Source organism: Genypterus blacodes, unplaced genomic scaffold, assembly GCF_046128005.1.
Source record: "Genypterus blacodes isolate CSIRO-AG114 ecotype Tasmania unplaced genomic scaffold, CSIRO-AGI_Gbla_v1 ptg000119l_1, whole genome shotgun sequence".
NCBI lineage: Eukaryota > Metazoa > Chordata > Actinopteri > Ophidiiformes > Ophidiidae > Genypterus > Genypterus blacodes.
This window is the reverse complement of record NW_027466922.1, coordinates 592,536-615,773: the sequence shown is the minus strand read 5'-3', so window position 1 is coordinate 615,773 and position 23,238 is coordinate 592,536. Positions and strand designations below refer to the sequence as shown.

Here is a 23,238-nt window from a genome sequence, read left to right as displayed (position 1 = left end):
CTTCACAAAGCATTTAGCGACAGACGAACACCTGCCGTTAAGTTCACGCTTCCTGATGCTGTGGCATTTCACCTGCTGAGCTCTTCTGTTTACCTCATCCCCTCCTGACACAGGGGGGAGGAGGGGGCGGGGGCAGGAGAGAGAGAGAGAGGGAGAGAGGTATGGAGGGTGTCAGATTAGCTCAGAGGTGGCTCCTGCTGTCCTCCAGTCTAAAAACAACATAAAGAACGACAGAGAAACAGTACACAGGGTCTAAGCAAAGCCAGATTCACCTGCTTGTCCTCCTCAGTCAGTGTCAGCATCCTCTCCAGGCTCCCTGCATCCCCTCCCCCAACCAACACACACACCCTCGGCATGTCTCTATCTGCCTCACACACACCAGAGGACGGCCTGTATGGTAGGTGACACACGCACGCACACACACACACACACACACACACACACACACACACACACACACACACACACACACACACACACACACACACACACACACACACACACACACACACACACGTAATGGAAAGTTATGGCATTTATTAGTCCTTCCGTCTCCTGGATGGTTTCCTTCCCTCCTCACTCCTCAGATTATAATAATCACCCTGAAGTGCGTAAAACCCATTTTCCATTGTAATTACGCTTCCTCATGTTAATTCTCACGTCATCATTGACCCGATCGCTCATGTTTACATCCTCTAACATGGCCAAATATCAGAGAGGAAATCAGTTTTGTTGTTGTTGTTGTTGTTGTTGTGTTGGCTGTCATTGTGTAAACGGATTCCATAACTCACCTGTTTGTATTTCTGTAAACCCATTAAGTTGTGGAGCTTTCCTGAGGCGTATGGATGTTGTGCACTGGGCCTGGCACAATAAAACTGCGGCGACGGCGGAGGAGGAGAGTATGAAGAAAGTGGAAATGTATAGTTCTGACATTTACCCACACGCTACACTGACTTTAATTGTACAGTTTAATGACATTTTCCGGTCCTACATTATAAAGAACCTCTATGGCGACTTTACACAGAGTTGACATATTGGGAATGTGTTAGTCAGCATTGCGTTTGGCGTCATAGTGTGTATATTTTTGCATTTGTGTTTAAGCCTCATGCTGTGTCAGATTGGATGATTTTGTAAACTCTGTGAAAGCCTTCATGTGAGGTAATGCCATCAAATCTGTGCTTCATATCGGTCAAACCACCATCAAACCCTTTGTATGCAGTTATGATGTATTGTGTGTTTAAAGTGGATACACAGTGGTTTGCAGGCAGCACTGCGGTTGTTATGTCATAACCCTCACACTGGAATCTGGGGCAACGGCACAGTTTACCGGCTCCAGCCCTGCCTGCCCACTCTGTCTCTGTTTATAAGATTATAAAGCAGTGTGTAAAGGACAAACTGGAGAGCCTGGTTACGTAGTAGGGAGGTGAGGTGTGTATGTCTGTAAATAGCGTCTAACAGGAGAAGATAGGGAGGAAAGAGGAGGAGGAGGGGAACAAGGAGAGAGGGAGAGGGTGATGGCTAATCTCTAACAGAAATAAAGTCTTACATAAGCGAACACACACTCCTGCCAGCCCTCCCCCGCTGGCTCGTGTGTGTGTGTGTGTGTGTGTGTGTGTGTGTTTGTGTGTGTGTGTGTGTCTGTTCCTATTTATTTACCCTCTGAACCTGCAGTTGTGTTGACAGTCTCTGTGTGAGTTACAATAGAAAGACTCACCGGTGGCTGCTTCATGTGTCTGAATCTTCTTCACCTCCACCTGCTCCTCCCTGTGTCTCGTCTCCAGGCTCCTGGGTGGAGCTGGAGGAGCTGATGGCAGCAGTGAGCCGCAGGCAGAGCGCCACAGGGCCGGAGGAGGAGAGTGCCTCTTCTGCCCTGCAGGGGGAGCTGGAGAGGATCCTGAAGGAGGCACAGCTGGAGTGTGACAGAAATAAAGACAGGTAATGATGCAAAGAGTACCAGTGTGTGTTTGTGTATGTGTGTGAGTGGGTGGGTGTATGTTGTTTGAATGGTAATGAGTTTAGATCTGTGCGGTTGTTTTTGTTTTGATCTGCCAGGATCTTGAAACTAAATCCGTGTGTGTGTGTGTGTGTGTGTGTGTCTCAAACCTCTAGTAAGCAGGACAGATGATTGTGTCTTTATACAGGTATTTATTCACAACACTCACATGTGATTAATGACCAAATATGATAACAGTCAGAATGAACAAAGTCACTTGTAGCCAAACTTTTAACTCTGAATACGATCTACCGTGCATTAATAAATAAAGGTTGTTCAAAATAAACATAAACTCATGTCAACTCAGCAGAAACATGTTTAGCTTTTGCTGATAATGAAGGTTTCAGCAGCAGAGGTACAAAACTCATCAACCTCACCTCAGCTGCTCTGACGGCTGGAGCAGATTCCCGAGAGGACGCGTTCACGGACAGCTGCGGACACCGCGTTCCACACATGCGCAGTTGATGCAAAGCACAGCAATAATTTTAACTTTGCCAAACCGTATGCAAAATACGAAACATGCCAAACACCTCAAACGCCACAATGCAAAAAAAAAAAAGATATAATTACTGTCCAGTTACTAGCGGAAGTCTTTTTTAAAAAAAAAAATAAGCCCACTTGTTTCTGCTTCTTTGTTACCTTCACAAATCAGTCTCTTCAATATTTCCACTTACGCCGCCACAAACTGTCCTTTCTCAAACTCTGGACATTTTCCCTCCAGGAGTTCTTGCACATTGGACGTCTTTGAACGGCACGCTTCCTTCAAACTTTCCTCAAAAACATCGGCCATGTTTTCGGGCGCATGCGCAGTAAGTGAGCAGCCTTACACACCCACCGGTCCGAAAAAGAAGTCCAAAAGTCCAAAAGTATCCGAGATGAGTTCCACCTGCGCTTCTTCTCCCGCTCGGCCCAAATACCTCCAAATGAAAAACTGCATGTTAGCGGCCAGAAAGTTTGACCTACATTTACGTTTACCAGCGTCAGGTCTTTGTTCTTTGTCCATTTCCACAGTTTTCTGCCTCCTTTCTATATTTTACTAAGCCAAAATTCCACGTGTGTTTGTGTGTGTGTGAGGTTCTCAACAGCTCAATTGGTAAAGATCACAACTCACCCACGATCTTCAAAATAAAAGTCATTTGTGTTGTTAATTTCCAGCCATAATTTCAGTTCAGGATTAAGAATGAATATGATATGAATTCATTTCTCCAATTTACAAACGTCGCCCACGTTGCCATCATTTTCCTCTGTCCTCCTTCCTCTTCTTTTCCTTTTGTTGAGCCTCATTTGAGTCTCTTCCTTGTGTTGTGGACACTGAGTGTGTGTGGGACTGAGAACATGCAACCAACGTAACACATGTTTATTTATTTTACATTTGCATTCTTTCTCCCTTTCTAGTTTCAATTTAAGCTTTTATTTTAGGTTGTTGCAAATTGATCCATTGGTATTGGTGGTCTCTCTCTCTCTCTCTCTTTCTCTTTCTCTCTCTCTCTCTCTCTCTCTCTCTCTCTCTCTCTCTCTCTCTCTCTGTCTCTCGCTCCACCTCCAGTGAGTTTGTGTTTCAGCACCCTTAGCAGCGGGGCTCCCTCAGCGTGAGGAAGACGGGGGTGATGAAGAGAGGAATCTTCTCCTCCGACTTTCTCCTCATCCTCATTCCCTCGCTGCTGGCTTCACACATGCTGACACACAGGGTGAGACACATGCAAACACTCACACACACACACACACATGCAAACACACACAAACAGACTTCTTGGTGTTTTGTGTGATTCCATTTCTGCAGCATGTGTGTTGCTTGTTCTGTTTTCAGGTTTGATCAATCTCCATGAAAAGCAACCCAGATTAGTGTGAGGACACAGAGGAATGTGTTCTTCATCTTAACACAGCCTGCAGTAAAAGCTTCACTCACTTAATATGAAGAGAATACATTGTGAAAAATGAAAACCAAGTGAAGGCCAGAGTGAACACAGATCAATTCCTGTATTTTGCCAGCAAAACGTTTGAAAAATAATGAGCCCTTTAAATGCATTAAAACACCGCTGCACCTAATTGAGAAAAATTGCTTTATTAACTAACCAACGCTCTCTCTCCCTCGTTTCTTAGGATCTACATCGGAAAGCGATTAGCCGCCTCCACAGCCAGCGCGCTGTGACCAGGGCCCGTTTGCTGTGCAGCCTGGCCAGTGAGTTCGCCCTCTCCGCTGCACTAACTCACCCCGTCTCTCCTATTCAAGGGGGGCAAATGCGTATAGGACCCTAAGTCCCTCTGTCTGCGCCTTCGTGTCTCCGTGTGTCGGTCCGGAGGGCAGCAGCATGTCAGTCGATGTCATAGGCCATCCATCTCTCCCCCCCCCCCCCTCCCCCCTGGGGAGAGAGGCTGCATGCTGACCGATGACTCAGACTGAGGTCACTTTTACTCTCCCGCAGACTAACGCTGATCTCCACCAGCTGGAGCGTAATCATAGAAAGAGAGAGAGAGAAAAGATGGATGTGGAAGAAAAAAAAGGATTGGAAGCATTTCGGCCAACAAAGATCAATAAAAAGCGGTTGAAAGGAGGAGATGAACACAGTTGGGGGACATGAGGAACATAATGAGTCTTTGTTCGACCTTTGACAGACTTGTAAGACTGAATGAGTCTCAGTCTCAGTTTTAGTTTGTAACGTTCATAGAAGTCTGTGAAACAAGTACAATCTATGACCTTTGACACAGACAACCATCCCCCCATTACACGTGTTCATTTGCCTGTTCGGTGTCCAGCTTCATTCAAACCCTGACACACATTCATTCTGCACACGTTTGTTGCAGCCAGCAAAGCAGAGAGCGCTTCTGCTGATGTCAGCTGGCCTCTAATTTACAGCGTACGTGCACCATATATTCTTCTTCTCCCCCTCCTGTTTCTGCTATGCTTGTCTGGAGATTCTCTGTATTCCGTCATGAAACTTGGAGAGACGTTTTACAACCTACTGTGTACTGCATAATAAACCGCCGCATCTGTTTGAGATTTAGACGCCTTTTCCATGCGAGGCAAATCACTGCAAATCCCCGCCTTGATTTCACCTGATGGCTCCTCGGGTCTACAGTTTCCCCCCGTGTGTGTTGTTTTATAAGCAGACTCGGCCTCTGCCAGCGATGACTCGTCCCCGCTGGTCTCACCGGCTCTCCTGCACAAATGTAATGACATCACACCGGCTGTCTCCTTCCATCTGCCTTTGTCATCCGTCACCTCACGTAAAGCCTCCCTCCCTCCGTCCATCCCCCCCTCCCCTCTGTTTCGTCTTTAACAAGCTGCTGCTCTGACCATTCAGGGATTTGACGTTTTATTGCTTTGCCGTAAAAACTGAGCCCCGTTTCCTCTTAACGTGTCATGAAAATAGCCGACCTGGACGCGAGGAGGGAGAGGCAGAGCTCCACGAAGGTTTTTCCTCCGGAGCCAGCGTGCCCATTTGTTCGTCCGAGCTCAATGAGTTTATCGGCCATTAGCGGGGTGTTTGATGTGAGGCGTCCTGCTGAGCTCGTTAAGCTTCCTCAAGACGCACACCCAGCTGACAATGCAACAACAGCGAGAGCAGCAGAACACCTGGTTTCCATTCACACGCTTGCATGCAACACACCGACGACGTGTTCTGGCATCACTTTCTCAACTTTTGTTAGTAGATTATCGCTACACGTGTTTACACATTCATTATCTGGCTTAGTTTGATTGTTATTGACTCATTTGGGAGGTTATGTTGTCATCCATGTTGGGTTTTTCCATTTCTGGTTCATTAAACAGGGATTACTCGAAAAGCTGCACACTGGTTTACGTGGAATTTGGTGGGCAGTCTTGGGCTCCATCCAAAAAGAGAAGAATCCAGATCCTGCTGGAAATGTTTTGGACTTTCTTACTTCTTTAACAGTGCAAAAGTTTCTTCCAACGGTGTGTGGGAGATAAGGATCACCCAAAAAGGCCTCAGATGCCATATGACCTCGCCCTACTGCCCCAGCACACCACAGCAAAGAAGATGGCACTGGCTACCGCAGACTGGTAGAACACCCTAGTAGAGTCGGCTCTGGCCTTTCTTGCACACTGCCTCAGCGTTCTTAGTCCAGTCCAGTTTGTTGTCCATACCGAAATATCGAACAGGGATAGAAACTAATGCTGATTCCTTAAGACGCAGACCCTTAAGATATCCTCTTTCATTACCGCTGTAGATTTCAGGAGAAGATTAGACCCTTAATCCAGGATTGATCTTTATTCCGCAGGCCAAGAGTGCAGTGAAATTGCAATTCCATTCCCTAATACCAAGGTAACACTCGGGCACGGATTCAGAATCCCCTTTGATGTGATCATTTGATATTGTTAGTGTTTCTGTTGACGGGTAATTTCAAGATGTGCGTTCAATTTATTTATTTTTATTCTACACAGCACTTTAACCTCCTGAGACCCCACGTCCTCGTTTGTGGACAGTACATTTTTCCTTCTCTACCCTTTATACATCTTTGTGCTTAACCTGTTGTCCTCATGTATGGACATTCTTCGCTGCCCCCCACCCAGTGGTTAGGTCGCTATAAAAGACACACAGCAGTTGAGGGGAAACGGTGTTATTCCATGGTAAGTTGGTAGGTTTTATATCTCCTTCTGTCCACAGCGTTTCATCATCAGCTCGAGGCAACAGTCACAGGTGGGACCCGGCGTTGTAAATCACCACGTTCTCCCACACGTGTAGTAGACACTTTTGCTGTGAACCTTGTTCCTTCATGGCGGGGGGGCGTGTTAAGATTCATCAACCCTGTAATGTTCTCTCAGAAAGGGGACATTACTCACCTTGGTCAACTGAGATTTCCGAGTGTAAAAATAAACTAGTGGCCCTTCTGATACATGTGGTGTACAGAGATATGAGTGTGTGTGTGTGTGTGTGTGTGTGTGTGTGTGTGTGTGTGTGTGTGTGTGTGTGTGCGTATAGTCCACTTGTGAATGCTGAAGGTAGAGCAGACCGAGGCTGAGACAATGTGGGAGAAATCTATTCATTTCCTGAAGTGAGTGCACTTCAGAGATTGGACATCTGTCTCCCTGGGAAACGCGTTATCCCTCTGCTCCTATACTGCTGCACAGGAAATAGCCAGAGTCCGGTTTCAAAGCGTTCCGGACGTAACAAAAAGGAATTATTTTAATATTTGCATATGGCCCGTGCTTCAGCATCCACAGAAGGTCTCTACTGTGGTGCTTTTTGTCCATCTTCCATGACGAGAAGCTTCACGGGATCACATGCGGATCACATCCCGTTTCCTCCGCATGAGTCACTTACCGCAAGGAAGACGAGGCAACAATATGGCAGAACAGAACGACAAACTCCCACTCTCCAATTAGAAACATAATGGCTCACAGCTTAGCAAATAAGTACACCCACACACACACACACACTCCTACACGGGGGCAGAAACACATCTCAACAAGTTCACGTTCCTTCTTCTGCACGGAAAAACAAACTAGTCTATTTTTCTGATTTTATTTCCCCCTTTAAGTTGTCAATTAAAGTATCGCCACTTTGACGTTCAGTGAGCGCAGAGGAATTTGTGAAAACGGCAAATGTTCCCTTGACTGACATTTCCAAAGACAGAACCTTGTCAACAGCTGCCTGCATTTTTCATTCTCGCTCAACGGATCATCCACACGTCTGACAAGGCTTCAAGGTGGAACATGCCGAGCGAAAAGAAGCTCCTGTGTGTGTGTGTGTGTGTGTGTGTGTGTGTGTGTGAGGATAATTTTGGTGGAGGTGTTTCCTTTCTTTCCTCCCTGTTGGTCCCCTAACACGTGCATGTCATCTTGCGTCTGCTGTGCCAGATTACACCCCAGGAAAGGGCAATAATGGCTTCCATGTGCTGTCCCTCTTTTCCCTCTTCCCTCCTTTGCCGGGAGTCAATCTCCGCACGGTGACACCGTCGAACGCGTAGAGCTGAATGAACTTTGTGCGAACAAATGACCCAGTGTGCGATAGATCTTTCTCGCCCAGACATGCACCTCTCAATGTGCCAGGAGGATTAATGAGAGCACCTGGAATAAGACTCAAAGGAGCACAAAGCAGGGCTGTTCATGCTATGTAAACAATCCGCTCGGCGTAACGTAGGTGTGTTTCCTCCTCACATCCTCAAGTACTTGTTTGACCCAAATAATCCTCCGCAGACATGTCGGGCCCGTATATAATTTGACATCTGCTACGCGTTTAACGTGGCCGTGGTTACGTGAGCGTTGTGTGAATTTACAGATCCGGGAGGGAGCGAATGGCAGGACGGGCGAGAAGGAGCCCAAAAAAATAGGGAAAAGTGTGTGTGTGTGTGGGAAAGGGTTGTGCAGGGATCTGTGCGATGATTTACAGCAGCGTGGTGAGGTGGAGGTGTAGGTTGAGGCGCTGGAAGTGTGACTCTTCCTTTCACGCAACACCAGCTGTCAACAGCCGAGTCCTGTCGACGCTACAGTCTGAGAATGAACTCCGAGTCGCCGCATATGTGAAAGCCATCACTGCGACCTCCGAGCTGCCTCATACAGAGGAACCAGGCGAGACACTGAAACCGCACTTGTTGTTTTTAGAAGCGATACGTTCCCCCGGTCAGGCCGAGGCTGCTCTCAGAATGCCTTAGTGCACCTACCATCAATCTTCTTGCGTAATCGCCATATAGCTTTTTTTTTTCTCTTCCCAAGAAAAACATTCAGGTTACGTTACGCGCCGCCAAGCGGAGCGGTTTTAGAGCGATTTCAAGGAAGATGTGAGGGTGGGGGATTCGCTCAGGTAGATGGAATTTGCAAGAATATTGCAACACTCTCACCGTTTCCTGCGAGCTTTTACTTGATGAATTCCTAAACGCAGCGGTTCTCAATCCTGGTCCTCGGCCAGCGCGGCGCCGCACATTCGCCCCCCCCCCCCCTTGCTCTCCATCCATGCCTGATTGAACTAAATCAGATGTGTTCACTGGATCAATAACCGGTGCTTCTCAGCTGTTGATTGACCCCTGAAATGGAAAATGTGCAGCGGCGTGGACATTGCGGACCAAGATTAAGAACCACTGAAGGAGAGCAAGGTTAGATTTTGAGCTATATACCTTTTAAAAGGGAATAGAAGTCATAATTAAGAGTTTTATCATGGAAAAGGAGTTTTCAGGTTATTAGGTCAGGAAATATTGGAAAACTGTCAATTTTTTGTAGACTTCATTATAAAGCCTGATGCCTTTTTAAAGGAAGACTTCGAACTCAATATCGCTCTCATTCATGCTTTTGGGCCTTTTTTTAGTTTCCATTTCACATAAGCTGCATGTCTTTGAAATCAGAGCACCCAGAGCACCCAGAGCACCCAGAGGAGACCCTCAGACTCACGGAGACACGGTGTGCGCAAGAACACACAGAGAGGCCCGAGCTGGTCCGAGCTGGATTCAGACTTTGGGGTCGCTACAGCTCGGATTCAAACTTGCCAAATAGAGGTTTCACTTGGAAACCCAGAATCTGCTCCCATTAATTGCTTATTGATCTACAAAGCGTTTAATAAAGGATTTATTTAAGCCATTTCGCATTTGTCTTATTGGAAAGTCCCTCAATTTCTTCAATAATGTTCCAGATTTATAGCTGAACTCACATTTAAGGCTAAACTAGCACATATTTGCATCAGGTTTGTTGGTTTCGGTCACGCTGAAGGTCTGGCCAAGGAACACAACGGCAGCCAGGCTTGATTCACCTCCAAATAAAATGAATAAAAAAGTTGCATTTCAGCTTAGAACATATGTCTGGTTTGTGTCGGCTTTCTCCACCATGACGCACAGGTTCAGATCAAGAGTTTGCAGACTAACTATGGTTTCCTCAGGATGTGGTTCCCATTGATGAAGCATGTGACTCAGCAGTAAGAGTTCATTTAAGACTCTTACTGCTGAGAGTCTCAAACAAACTCTAAACCCCCATTTAATGCTGTAATTTGGGGGTTTAGAGTGAGTCCTCCCCCCCCCCAGACAGGGACGAGGCTTTCAGATAGATGCTGCAGATTTGAATGAATTGGCTGTTTTGGATGAAACCACCCGTCTCCTCTGACAGTCTTGAACCCGGCTGCCTTTATGTTCGAGCTTCACCAGGTAAAACGGTGGCGAGGATAGTTACAGGCTGCACACTCGTCAGGATAATGAAACCCTAGGTCACCTTCAGCTGTGGTTTGCTGTTATGGCCAGACTGTTAAGTCTATGGCCATTCACTGCATCAACAAAGGATGATGATGAGAATGTGTCAATGTGAAGTAGTTTGCATGTGGATTAGTCCAGAACATTGCATATTGAGTTCATAACTTTGAGCAATGCTGCTAATAAACAATAGAACCAACAACAGACTCAGGACAACGTGAGTAATAAACTGTGTATAGTACATAATGTACACACATATAAGCAGTTAGAAGATGTCAAACCCCTAAAATGCAATCGGGAAGAATTGAACAAACACTTCACATTCTGAATGAACTGAGGCTTATTCACACTTTTACTTTTGACTTGTTTTCCTCTTTTTCGGCTCAGAGGTTTTGGTAATTGTTGCAGCTCCTCTGAGAGCACGAACACACACACACACAGACCTTACGGTGCATTTTAGGTATGCTGCACAAAACCACGATTACAGGTCGGTTGGTGTGCTACTTAATGCTCACACACTCATTTTGTCATTGCGGTTACAGCAGCAATCTTCAATGTCTGGTACTAAACAAATGGCACCATTTAGAGAAGTTGAGTTCAGGTCGTAAAAGCTGAGAGCGGTAACCTTCTGTCATACCAGTATCCTGCATTCACATAGGGGACGGTGTCGTCCACACATGGGCTTTGGTTTTATCTTTCAGTGCCAACTTGTGTGTTCACTGTCTGACCTCATCCACCGCATCATGACGTGACCCAGCCTGGGGTCTCCAGAAAACTGATGTGGTCACAGACTCTGGAGGTCTGTCGGGCCCCGGCCGCCTTCACAGAACAGATTAAACTGTGGGTGTGCTGTCCTGTCATTGACTCCAGGTTTGGATGAAGTCCATATCAGCCACCCTCAGAGACTCCAGCCACACACACACCAGAAGGAACACCTGAGGCACATGAAGACATGGAAACTATGACTCATTAGGAGTTGCTTGCTATCTATTCTGTACATATCGGTGGCTGACATCATCTTCCAACTATTTATTTCAACTACCAAAGTGTTTAAGTTAAAATAAAGGAAAACGATGACAAAGATGAATATGTCCATCTATCTGTCTATGTCCCCTATTTGTCCCCTCACACACCTGGTTAGACACACCCATGAGGTAAGAGGGGCGTGGTTGGTCGGCCTGTTCCGGCCAGCGGATCAGAGCACAGACAGCTTTTAGGAGGGGGATCTTTAAAGAGCCAGTACCTAAAATGGCCTGGTTTCAGTAAAAGTAACACAAATTGAACTGTAAATGCAAACAAGCGCGTGAAAATCTATATTATAAGTCCATAAACCACAACTTAACCCTCAGTGACTGAAATGGGATGCAACAATCCATAAAAGGAGGTGTGGGGGGGACGGGGGGGACGGGGGGGGGACAAACTCTATTGCTCTTCATCTGGTCGCGTGGTGCCAGACATGCTGACAACCTGGAGGCCACGTGAGCCAGTGTGTGTGAAGCTGTGCTGGCCGGTTAACGGGGCTTGTTAAGGGCTCCAGGACGGAGGGCTCATTTCCTGACGGCAAAGGTGTCGCATCTCAAAGAATCTCTCTGTGTTCCAAAAGCCGCGTCCAACTAATAAAATATAAGATTGACCGGCAAAGGTGGGAAATGCAGCGAGTACAGAGCCTTCACAGGACCAAACTTTAGTTCTTAGAGTGTATTAGGAGCCGTATATGCATAGTAAAGTTGTGTAAGAGCCTGTGGGAATCGGTAGCAGCCAGTAGGAGCCAATGCAGTACGGTTTCTCCAGGTCACTCCTTCTCTGCATGGGGCCGTCTGAGGAAGGTTTTAAAAGAAGCTTCTGGCCCTGATGCTCCTCCCTCAGTGAGACTCCTGCTTTTCTCTCTCTCACACACACACACACACACACACACACACACACACACAGAACAAACACACCAATTCCAACAGCCGCTATTAGGCATCGCCATGGCAGCCTAAACACACCTTTGACTCAAACAAGGACGGCAAAAACTCAACAGCGAGCTCAGACGTGAGGACGACCGCAACTGTGACACTATAGAGACACTGATCCGGGACAAAATGGGTGTGTGGACACGTCTGATCCTGGCCTTGCAGCTGCTGTTCACACTGTGCCGGCATGTGGAAGCCCAGGCTTTGGGTGAGTGTGACTTTAAGTGGTTTCATTTTCATTTGAATGTATCTTACTTTACAGACTGAATTATAGATGTAGATGACAAATTACAACGTGTCTGCTCGGTGCTGAAGATGATGAAAATGTCCATAAATGAAAAAGCTGTTTCTGCTGGAGTCTTCTGGTACTTAGATGTCAGAGAATTAAGTTCAACGTTGCATTTTTCTGACAACCTGGCTGTGATTTTATTCCGGGGAACCTGTCAGACTATCAGAAACCATCTTCAGCCTCTCAGGTTGGGTATTAAAGCCATTATGTATGAGCTCAATGCATAATGGATAGAGCAGAAAGCCATATGCAGACCTCGGAAAAAAGAATTGGACATGGCAGCGGATGTTAAAGTAACAATAAAACCTAATTTATCTCAGGGAATGGACGTATAAATATGGATGTGAGTGAGCAGGGGGCAGAAGATGAAGCAAGGGGATGAAGGTGATCATTTTTTGCGGAGATTAAACAGAATCTTATGTTCTGGTCGCTCCTCAGACAGACGGGCCTGATTAGAGACTCGGCGGCCTTCCTGCCTCTTTTCATTTAAATAAAGTCACAGCTGACTCACACATGGGAATAATCAGGCAACGCTGTCTGAGCTTGACGTTTGAAATATACGTCACACACACCCTCACTGACACACTCACACTCACACACACGTGCAGATTCGTCCCAAGGTCGCACACAAACTGGAGCTGCATAGGTGACGTTTGGATATTATTGGTATTCATACTTTGTCAGCTACTCACCATTCATCCTGGTGATTGATGGCGTCGTGTCCGTGCACCCATTCATCCCGGGCAATCTTTGGCAATAGCGGCGTGTTCAAACAAACAGAAGTCCAGATTAATAGAGTTTATCATCTATCACTTGGCTGAAAATAACTTCTATGTGTGACCGGAGGTAGAAGGCGGAGAGAGGAGACACATTTACAGTTGCAGTAAGTGCAGTTTTACTGTCCCACAGCGTCTAAAGAGGGTTACCGGGGTTACTGATCAATATTAATGCCCCAAAAGATCATTTGGCCAGGTGCTGAGGTCGCTCACTTTCATATCTCACTCTTTCAAATCTCTTTCTCTTTGTCACCGGCAATAGCCTGAAAATCATCCTAGAGCGCCGTATTCTCTAGATAATGACCTCATATCAGAAACACGATGTCATCGCTCGCTTTAATAGCAGAGAGGAATATGCAAATGAGGGATGTTTCGCGAATACTTTCTCTCTCTCTCTCTCTCTCTCTCTCTCTCTCTCTCTCTCTCTCTCTCTCTCTCTCTCTGTCTCTCTCTCTCTCTCTCTCTCTCTCTCTCTCTCTACCTGAATGTTAAAGTGCAGGCGTTTGTTAGCTGACCAATAATTGGGAGCCTGTGTCGATGTGAAGACGTGACAGCTTTACGTGTCGGTGCTTTATGTCTCTCAGCTGAAATAGTTTCATAAAGCTTGACGTCTGAGGTTAATCAGGAGGTGCAATGACTCTTTCTCAGGGATCTCTGGTGTAAGACGACCCTGACCCCCATAAAGAAGTCTGAGAGGAGAGTTATGAACGGTACCATCACATTTGGAGTGTTAGAGTCAAAGGATGACAAGAAAATAAAGACTGCTAGACTACAAGGCTAATATTTGGAGTTTTGGAGTCACACACACACACACACACACGCAGAGACGTGCTTGTGTAATGCTTAAATATAGTCTGCAGTATCGTCTGCGTCCCAGTTGCATTTAGCTGCACAGGTTTGGAAGGTCCCCGTGTTTGACCCCCTGCTGTGCTGAAATAGACTGAGTGCTGGAGGAAACAGAAGGCAGAGCAGACAGATAAAAGAAAGAAAACACACACACACACACGCGCACACACACACATCTCTTCTGGGATCACGCTTTACAATCTTGGCTGACAACTGCCAATTTCTGCCAGCATTTGGGAGCCATTTTGCTCTTTCACTACAGCAGGCTGCTCTTAGGATACTGCTGCATTCAGAGAGTGGACAGATGGTGGACTTGGGATTCATTGGACTTTCTACAAATGGCTCATCCAGTCATTTTATTAAAAGGAAAATGAATCAGCACCGGGTAGATAGAAGAATGTGTGTATCGGAGGACCATGGTCACCATCTTGTTTGTAAAGTCACATGTAATCTCTCACTGCTACCTTTCCGCTCCCACAGTGTACGATCTGCTCACATCGCCCGATTGCCTGCCGGATCTGCTGCAGGGAGGTCTGGCAGAGCAAGGGGTGAACGAGGCTTTCATCCTGACCTCCTTCAAGCTGCAGCCCAAGACCGGAACCACCGTGTTCGGCCTGTACAACCCTAGGGACAACAGCAAGTACTTTGAGTTCACCGTGATGGGGAAGCTCAACAGAGGTATGAGAGCGCTAGCCAGACGCTGGCACGGTGCACAGGTAGAACAAATCGATACGCTTTGAGGATAAACTCACTAAGAGTCGAGCCCAGTTTGGTTTGTTGATTTTATTCGGGGATCAAAACAAACTTTGGATGGCTCTTTTCTCAGTAACAATCTCTGATGCTGATCCATATTTTCCCCCTCAAATCAATACGATTCATGTTCCTTCACCACAGTTATATACAGTATAGTGTTTCATCATTGCACCCCTTCTCTTCCTGCCCACACGTTCTCTCCATTCCTCCCTGTTATCCCCTTCTCTCTCTACTTTGGAACCCCTCTCATTGGCCTCCCTCCCTCCCTCCCTCCCTCTCTCTCTGTCCTCACATAGCCGTGTTGCGGTACTTGCGGAGTGACAGGAGGATGAGCTCGGTAACCTTCAACAACCTGGCGCTGGCAGACGGCCAGGTCCACCGGCTGTTGTTCCACCTGAAGGGGATGCAGCAGCAGGGGCCAGGCGGGGTGGAGTTGCATCTGGACTGCAGGCTGGTGGAGACGATCCGGGATCTTCCCGCGGCATTCCAAGGGTTGCCTGCGGGCTACGGCATGGTGGAGCTGAACACCATGCAGCCAAGAGAGCAGGTGATCTATCAGGCTTTACCTACCGCACCATGAGGAATACGTTCCCACCCCAACATGCCTATGCATCACGTCAACCTGTCGCTCTTCTAATAGGACAGTTTAGAGGAGCTCAAGCTGGTGGTCGGGGACTCGTTTGAGAATGTGGCTTCCCTGCAAAACTGCCATTCCCAACAAAGAGACTCTGTGCAAACACTGGGTGAGATGATTTCCTCTGGAGAGAAATGCCTGACAAAAAAAGTCAAATGTTTCCAAGGAAAACAATGGCACTGATGATGAATACAACAGTCTGTGTTTGCCCGAGTTACAGAGCAGCCTTTGCAAACACACACACCCCTCCCCCCCAAACAACACGAGCTGGCTTCACAAACTAACGTGTCCCTTTCTCTCAGGGGTCAACACCAAGCAGCTGTCCAATCAAATGCTGGAGTTAACAAAGGTGATAAACGAGCTGAAGGACGTCCTCATTCAGCAGGTAACTACCTCTAACATTCCCCCTGAGGACGCTTCAATCCCGGCCTCCTGACCTCTGACCTCCCAGACAGCCTCCCTAAATGCCTGTCACCTTCTCTATGTTTGACCCTGTACAGGTCAAAGAGACCTCATTCCTCAGAAACACCATTTCGGAGTGTCAGGCATGCGGTACGTAAATCTGAGCGCGTGGCCACAGGTGTGTGTGTGTGTGTGTGTGTGTGTGTGTGTGTGTGTGTGTGTGTGTGTGTGTGTGTGTGTGTGTGTGTGTGTGTGTGTGTGTGTGTGTGTGTGTGTGTGATGTTACGAGGTGTGTTCGGGGGTTGTTTAACAAGTCTGCTTCCCTGGTTGGTTCAAGGTCTGGGTGGAACTGAGGTGATCAAACCAAAGTGCACCTCGGGCGTCTGTTTCCGTGACGACATGTGTATGGCGACGGCAGACGGTGTTGAGTGTGGACCCTGCCCCGATGGATACACCGGGGATGGATTCAGCTGTGATGATGTGGACGAGGTATGGCCGTGTGTGTGTGTATGTGTGCGTGTGTGTGTGTGTGTGTGTGTGTGTGTGAGGACATATCTACAAAGTGAGGCCTTTCTGGTGGATCATTTCAGGATTGGAACTTTGATTTGTATTAGGATTAATTCAGGGACCCCATTGCCAAAACACAGCATGTGTGTGTGATCTGATTTTGAATCCAAATGCAATTTAACTAAAGAATGTCGCTCATTAAATCCACCTTTGCCTCGGTTACAAATCAGAAAGATTCACTGAGGGGAGCCCGTGAGCTGCCGCATGCTAATGAGGAGCTTTATAACAGCCAGACGCTCTGATTTATCTGTCAGCCAAGCATCTTTATCCAATTTTCCAATTGAAAATAATAAACACAGCATATCCCATAGCCATATAACACAAGGGGAAGGTGGATGATGTGCACAACATGTTTGTAATCTTCATGAAGTACTTGTGGCCCTGTGGCTCATTCTTGTGGATTTGTCCTGTCTGGATATAATTCATCCAAATTCCACACACAAATCGAGCTTCCCTGCAGACAAAACTCTAAATGGGGTTTGGAGATTGGATGTTGTAGTAGGTAGGTACAGGAATGTGTGTGTAGCCGTGTGTGTGTGTGTCTTAACACGTTTGCAAAGATCCCTTTTTAAAGACTTTGCATTCTCTGTCATCAAATCCAAAAGAGCTACAGATCTAGCAGCATTTAGCAGCTTGAACAGCTTGAGCTCCTGTGCTCCTCTCTGCAGTGCCAGTTTAACCCCTGCTTCCCCGGAGTGAAGTGTGTGAACACTGTCCCGGGCTTCCGTTGTGACGCCTGTCCGCTGGGGTACGACGGTCTGGCGTTGGAGGGCGTCGGCGTTTTGTTTGCTCAGACCAACAAACAGGTAAAGAAGACGATCAAATAAGGGACTGGGGTTTTTTGGGAGGACGTGATTTGGCCCTTTCAACTTCTCCTGCTGTTGGAGCGCCGCCTACTGGGCAAATTAAAATTGTTTTAAATGATGCATTTGAATGAGAATTGTTAAGTAATTGTTGAATAATTGAATGATGAATTATTTCATAGACATACATTTTGCTTCTACTCTACTTTACTGAATATAAGCAAAATGTGAAGTGATCATAAATGGCCACATGGTGTCACTATCATCCCCATAATCTAATTGCTCTTCATCGGCTGGTGACCTAATGTTTCACCTTATTTGATACTAATATTTCATAAAGAGGCATATTGAGTATTGAACATGAGCTCCTCCAGCAGGATCTCAGAGGGAATGCACTCACACACATTTCCACAGCTGACTAAAAATGTCGTACTGAATGATTTAGGTTTGCGATGACGTTGATGAGTGCAAAGGACCCAACAATGGAGGATGTGCTGCAAACTCCATCTGTCACAATTCCATGGTAAGACTGAACTCTCTGGATCTCATTCCATTTCCCTCCTCCTGGAATCCACACAAAGCTCACAAGGCGTCTTCACTGTGACACAGGGCTCTTACCACTGCGGCGGCTGCAAAACAGGCTTCGACGGAGATCAGGTGCAGGGCTGTAAGCCAGAGGTGAGCTGCGGGAACCGCCTGACAAACCCCTGTGACGTCAACGCACAGTGCCACGCGGAGAGGGACGGGTCCATCTCTTGTCAGGTAGGAGTCCGCCCCGCTAACACACTCCGCCTCCCATATCTGCACATCTTGTTGTCCCAGTTTTGAAGAGTTCCCTGTTCCCTCGTCAGTGCGGCATCGGCTGGGCCGGTAACGGATACCTGTGCGGGAAGGACACAGATATCGATGGATACCCGGATGAGAAACTCCGATGCAAGGATCCGAGCTGTAAAAAGGTAATAAAGGCCCCAATCATTGCAACTGGGCTGGGATTGATACACTTTTTGTCCTCCTTTTAAATGGACTCATTAAATCCGTTGACAGGATAACTGCATCTTCGTTCCAAACTCTGGCCAAGAGGATGCGGACAAGGACGGCGATGGAGACGCCTGTGACAATGACGCAGATGGCGACGGTATTCTGAACGAGCAGGTGAGTGGATGTGTGTGGTTGTCATATGCAAATCTGTGGCCTTGCAGAAAGAGAAGGGGCATGCAAATACGAAGACGCACACACACACACACATCTGCTTGGACAAAGGCAATAAATGCACAAATATACACACATACACACACACACACACACACACACACACACACACACACACACACACATACACACATGAATGATCCTTTTGTGTTCCCTACAGGACAACTGCTGGCTGAAGCCCAATGTGGACCAGAGGAACAGCGACAAGGACAGCCACGGAGACGCCTGCGATAACTGCCGCACCGTGGACAACCTGGACCAGAGGGACACCGACGGTGACGGCAAAGGGGACGACTGCGATGACGACATGGACAACGACGGTACGGAGAGAGCGATGAAACGCTTGTGTTACATCAACGCCGACGTCATACTCTGCCTTCCCACCACAGTATACAGCATACAAACAAACACACACAAACGCTTAATTGAATCCTCAGACTCACACACACACACACACACACACACACACGGTGCAGAAATGTGAAACTGTGTATCTTCTGCTCTGCTATGATTACACCTCAAACCCCACAGCGCCGATGTCAGCCCTTTGCTCCATCACCGCTACTTGACCTTTATGCTGCCGCCTCCCTACAATAAATAAGAGAAAGCTGCCACATGTATAGGAAGTGCAACTGTGCCCCCTAGTGGTGAAGCGATAAACAACATTCTAGTACGGCTGCATGATGATGTGGGGAAATTTAACCTCTCTCTTCGTACAACATGAATCCAAACTCTTGGTGGACGGATTGAACAGGTCTCAAGAACTTCCTGGACAACTGCCAGCGCGTGCAGAACCGGGACCAGTCAGACCGGGACGGGGACGGAGTGGGAGACGCCTGTGACAGCTGTCCAGACATCCCAAACCCAAATCAGGTCAGCCCCGGGGTTCCTGACCGCACGGAGCGTCAAACACGTGTACAGATCAGACCCAGCGTGTGGATAGAAGGACATGTTGTTTGATTGATCTCTTCTCCGCTCTTGGTTTCAGTCGGATATAGATAATGACCTGGTTGGAGACTCGTGTGACACCAACCAAGACAGGTCAAATACTCTTCAGTTCCTCATTTCTGCCCTCATTTATATGATTAAATTGTCTAACAGAGGCACATATTAGGGTTCTTACGTGTTTCTACTTCCTGGTTCTCCTCCTGTAGGGATGGCGACGGTCACCAGGACACCAAGGATAATTGCCCGCTGGTGATCAACAGCTCCCAGCTTGATACGGACAAAGACGGCCTGGGTGACGAGTGTGACGATGATGACGATAACGACGGAATCCCCGACAACATCCCGCCAGGACCGGACAACTGCAGACTGGTGCCCAACCCTGACCAGACCGACGACAACAGTGAGTCCTGGTCTCACTTAGAACATCAGCCGCAGCCATCTTAGGAAATAGCATATTTGGCCCTTTGCGGCGTATGGGATGGCAGCTCACTCTCACTGATGGCTTCTCTTCCTCCTCCCTCACAGACGACGGCGTCGGAGACATTTGCGAGTCAGATTTTGACCAAGACAAAGTGATTGACAGGATTGACAACTGCCCCGAGAACGCTGAGGTCACCTTGACGGACTTCCGGGCCTACCAGACGGTGGTGCTGGACCCGGAGGGCGACGCTCAGATTGATCCTAACTGGGTCGTTTTGAATCAGGTGAAATGATTTGTGTGTGGGATCTCTTGTTCTGAATTTCATCAGTTTGGTGGAAAACATTCACACCTAACGTCTCTCCATCTCTGTCTCTCTGGCTCACACACACACAGGGAATGGAAATTGTCCAAACCATGAATAGCGATCCAGGCCTGGCTGTTGGTGAGACAAGTCCTCTCACTCCATTCAACAGTCAATCAATCACTGAAATCTACTGCCTGACCTCACTGATGCGTTGTGTTTCCCAGGTTACACTGCTTTCAGCGGCGTGGACTTTGAGGGGACGTTTCACGTGAACACAGTGACTGACGATGACTATGCTGGCTTCATCTTCGGCTACCAGGACTCGTCCTCCTTCTACGTGGTGATGTGGAAGCAGACAGAACAGACCTACTGGCAGGCGACGCCGTTCCGAGCCGTGGCTGAGCCGGGCATCCAGCTCAAGGTGAGAGCACGGCGTCAACATATTGACTTCTTCCTTCTTGTGCGTTCATTTCAATAACTCCCCTCTTGTGCCTTCTTGTCTCTTCTGCTTTTCAAGGCTGTCAAGTCTCGATCAGGACCTGGAGAGCACCTGAGGAACTCCCTGTGGCACACCGGAGACACCAATGATCAGGTGCGTCTGCTGTGGAAGGACCCGAGGAACGTGGGCTGGAAGGACAAGGTGTCCTACCGCTGGTACCTGCAGCACCGTCCACAGGTTGGATACATCAGGTGAGACAAGCTGTCCCTCAGGTCTTTGGTTATGGAAGATATCAGGGAAAGGACGGAATAAAAGTGGATATTGTTCCTTTCAGGGCTCGCTTTTATGAGGGAACCGAGTTGGTTGCCGACTCAGGCGTTACCATCGACACGACCATGAGAGGAGGACGACTGGGCGTCTTCTGCTTCTCCCAGGAAAACATCATCTGGTCCAATTTAAAATACCGCTGTAACGGTAAGAGGCAGGGCGGACGTGGAGTTACTTCATTCTCAGTCAGTTTGCGGGTGTCCTGAATATCCCTCTGTTCTTTCCACAGACACCATCCCTGTGGACTTCCAGGAGTTCAGCACTCAGCACGGTGTTGACTCGCTCTAAGGTCCAAACAAAGAATATTGACATCAGACTTCAACAGCTTGCGTCTGAGAGTGTGTGTGTGTTTGTGTGAGAGAGTGTGTGTATGTGTGTGTCTAACTGGTACACGAGACAGTGTGTCCGTCTGATTTCTGTGTGATGTGTATAATTCCATGTGCATATATGATCACAAACTTTGTACTGTACGTGCACGTTCTCAGGTCTGACACGGTGTTATTGATACGCTCAGACCTGCACGATGTGATGTGACGTAAGAAACAGGGCAATATAACGTGCAACCAAACCTTATAATCATACTTTTGAAACTGGATGGAAGGTAAAGAAGGCCGATTCTACTTCAAGACCAGTACCAGCATAACCTGCTGCAAGTTCATATCTGTGTTTCTAATATTTTGATCATTTCGTGGTTATAGAATGTCGGAAAGGTTCTTTTATACTTCATTGGTTGACTGAATGAACCTGAAGGAGTTTTCTCTTCTTTACACTGGTGTGAACCTAAAAAGTGACCCAGGAGATCTCATATTTTCTATCTATGTAGTCATGAATCTGGCCAAATAAAGAGCTTTAAAATATGAAAATACGTGTGGATGTTGAATTAAAAGTCACTTGAAAGAATATAATGAATCAATATCAAGTCTCCTATGCTCTGGATCTATAGATACAGAATATGAGTATCAAAGTCTGGACTCCAGATAGTTTGCAAGTATTATGAATACAGAGAGATGCTTGATAAAGTTTACTCCAGCATTTCATGAACATATTATATTCAAACACAAACACAACCTGAGAGTGAAAAACAGCAAAGATCCCCCACATCCTGATTAGTTCCTATGAGATTCCAATCAAGTATCAATGCATTGGGATTGAGTGTGAGATGTTTGGAGAGATGATACAGGACCGAAAACACATTCACACACAACAATGCAGAGTAGTATGGTTGTATCAATGGAGTCAGTGTCGGTGTTAGACCGCTGAGATTGTCACGTTGTTTGACTCATTCTTACTCAGTCAATCTGCTGAGAGGTATTTATGCTTGATGTGTGTTTATACGGCACATTGTCCTGTCTGTTGTTTACAAATGAGACCTGGTAGAGACAATGGGGAATGCTGACAATACCACATCTGTCGGAGTTTTTAAAGAAAGTTAAAAACAGGGTTGAATGTGGTCCAATCCCTCTGACAGCTTATGAAACAGGTTTATGTAACCACTGGCTTCAAATAAGAACATCTACAGTCACAACTCATGACTAATCAAGCAGCTAGTTTGGCAAAGAGAGTGACTATAAAAAAGAAACACAAATATATTCAGGCTGCAGTGTGCCAGCGGAATAATTAATGACATTCACTGCTTGATTGTGTTCAATTATTTAACATTTGGAGTAATGTGGCGAATGATTATTGAGGTCAGAACATGTTCAGAAGTTTCCTTTGTCGCTTTGCCAGGAGAGTGATGGCCAAAAGCAACCCGACTATGCTGATTTACAGGCTTTGTAGAGCAGAACAGAGTCAGAGTGTGGATGTTAAAGATGAGGCTCTTACTCGTCTGTGATATGTGATCGGATCTCCAAGGGTCAGAGGTCGCAGGGCTGTGACTGCTGTTGAGTTGCAAGCAACAGAATGAAACTAATCTGAAAAGTGAATTGTTGGCTCACTACTCTTGCTTGTTTGGCTGACGAGACATGACACATATCTTGAGAAAAAGCATCCAAGCGTCTATATTTGCTGGATCAATGCTTACATAAGTAGAGTTACGAAGCTGGAGGATGGATACTCATCATCTTCTAGGCAAGGAAAGATAGTCAGGGGACATGGACGGAAAGTGGGTGGTGAGATAATTATGTGTCACTGTCATATGGCAGTCTATACTTAATGAACACAACCTGGCAACCCGTGTCCTCTGTGTCAGGTGTTCAGTTGAGTTTCATTCTGGGGCTAATCACTGCCACTCATTCCTGCTGTTGGACTCAATGTGGACACTTTCTTTGGTGTCCCAGCTGGATCATTTTCACAGCTTGTTCCTTACTTAACTGTATTTCTCGCTCTCGTGTCAAGTCCTATTGTCACACTCGGGGGAGCAGCTGTTTGATGGAACATTGGGTGGCGATTGTTGCTCTCTCTGCCAAAGGAGGCCGGTGCAGCATAGTGGCTTTTAGCGTTTAA

The 23,238-nt window shown here is 46.9% G+C and overlaps 2 protein-coding genes across 2 annotated transcripts; both read left to right on the top strand.

The window, feature by feature from the left end:
* The first annotated feature begins 354 nt into the window (after nt 1-354).
* On the top strand, nt 355-6,376 carry LOC143009959 (uncharacterized). The gene is given in 5 exon segments (XM_076162062.1): nt 355-397; nt 1,782-1,935; nt 3,540-3,692; nt 4,094-4,172; nt 5,763-6,376. Coding segments are annotated over 4 exon segments (399 nt in total). The 3' UTR covers nt 4,143-4,172; nt 5,763-6,376.
* Nucleotides 6,377-11,971: 5,595 nt separating this feature from the next.
* On the top strand, nt 11,972-21,646 carry thbs4b (thrombospondin 4b). Its single transcript, XM_076162071.1, has 22 exons — nt 11,972-12,283; nt 14,467-14,664; nt 15,036-15,286; nt 15,380-15,482; nt 15,676-15,758; nt 15,874-15,925; nt 16,113-16,264; nt 17,011-17,148; nt 17,591-17,668; nt 17,755-17,907; nt 17,997-18,101; nt 18,190-18,297; nt 18,515-18,674; nt 19,109-19,227; nt 19,343-19,395; nt 19,509-19,702; nt 19,828-20,006; nt 20,117-20,165; nt 20,252-20,448; nt 20,545-20,717; nt 20,801-20,940; nt 21,023-21,646. The coding sequence occupies exons 1-22, from the start codon at nt 12,205-12,207 to the stop codon at nt 21,079-21,081; spliced, it is 2,823 nt and encodes a 940-aa protein (XP_076018186.1). The 5' UTR covers nt 11,972-12,204; the 3' UTR covers nt 21,082-21,646.
* Nucleotides 21,647-23,238: the final 1,592 nt, after the last annotated feature.

Bases quoted from the DNA above. Each gene is read 5' to 3' on its own strand.
- thbs4b (XM_076162071.1), top strand. From the start codon at position 12,205: ATGGGTGTGTGGACACGTCTGATCCTGGCCTTGCAGCTGCTGTTCACA. The intron at 18,102-18,189 runs GTAATAAAGGCC...ATCCGTTGACAG, and splicing joins AGGATCCGAGCTGTAAAAAG to GATAACTGCATCTTCGTTCC. The intron at 19,228-19,342 runs GTCAGCCCCGGG...TCTTGGTTTCAG, and splicing joins ACATCCCAAACCCAAATCAG to TCGGATATAGATAATGACCT.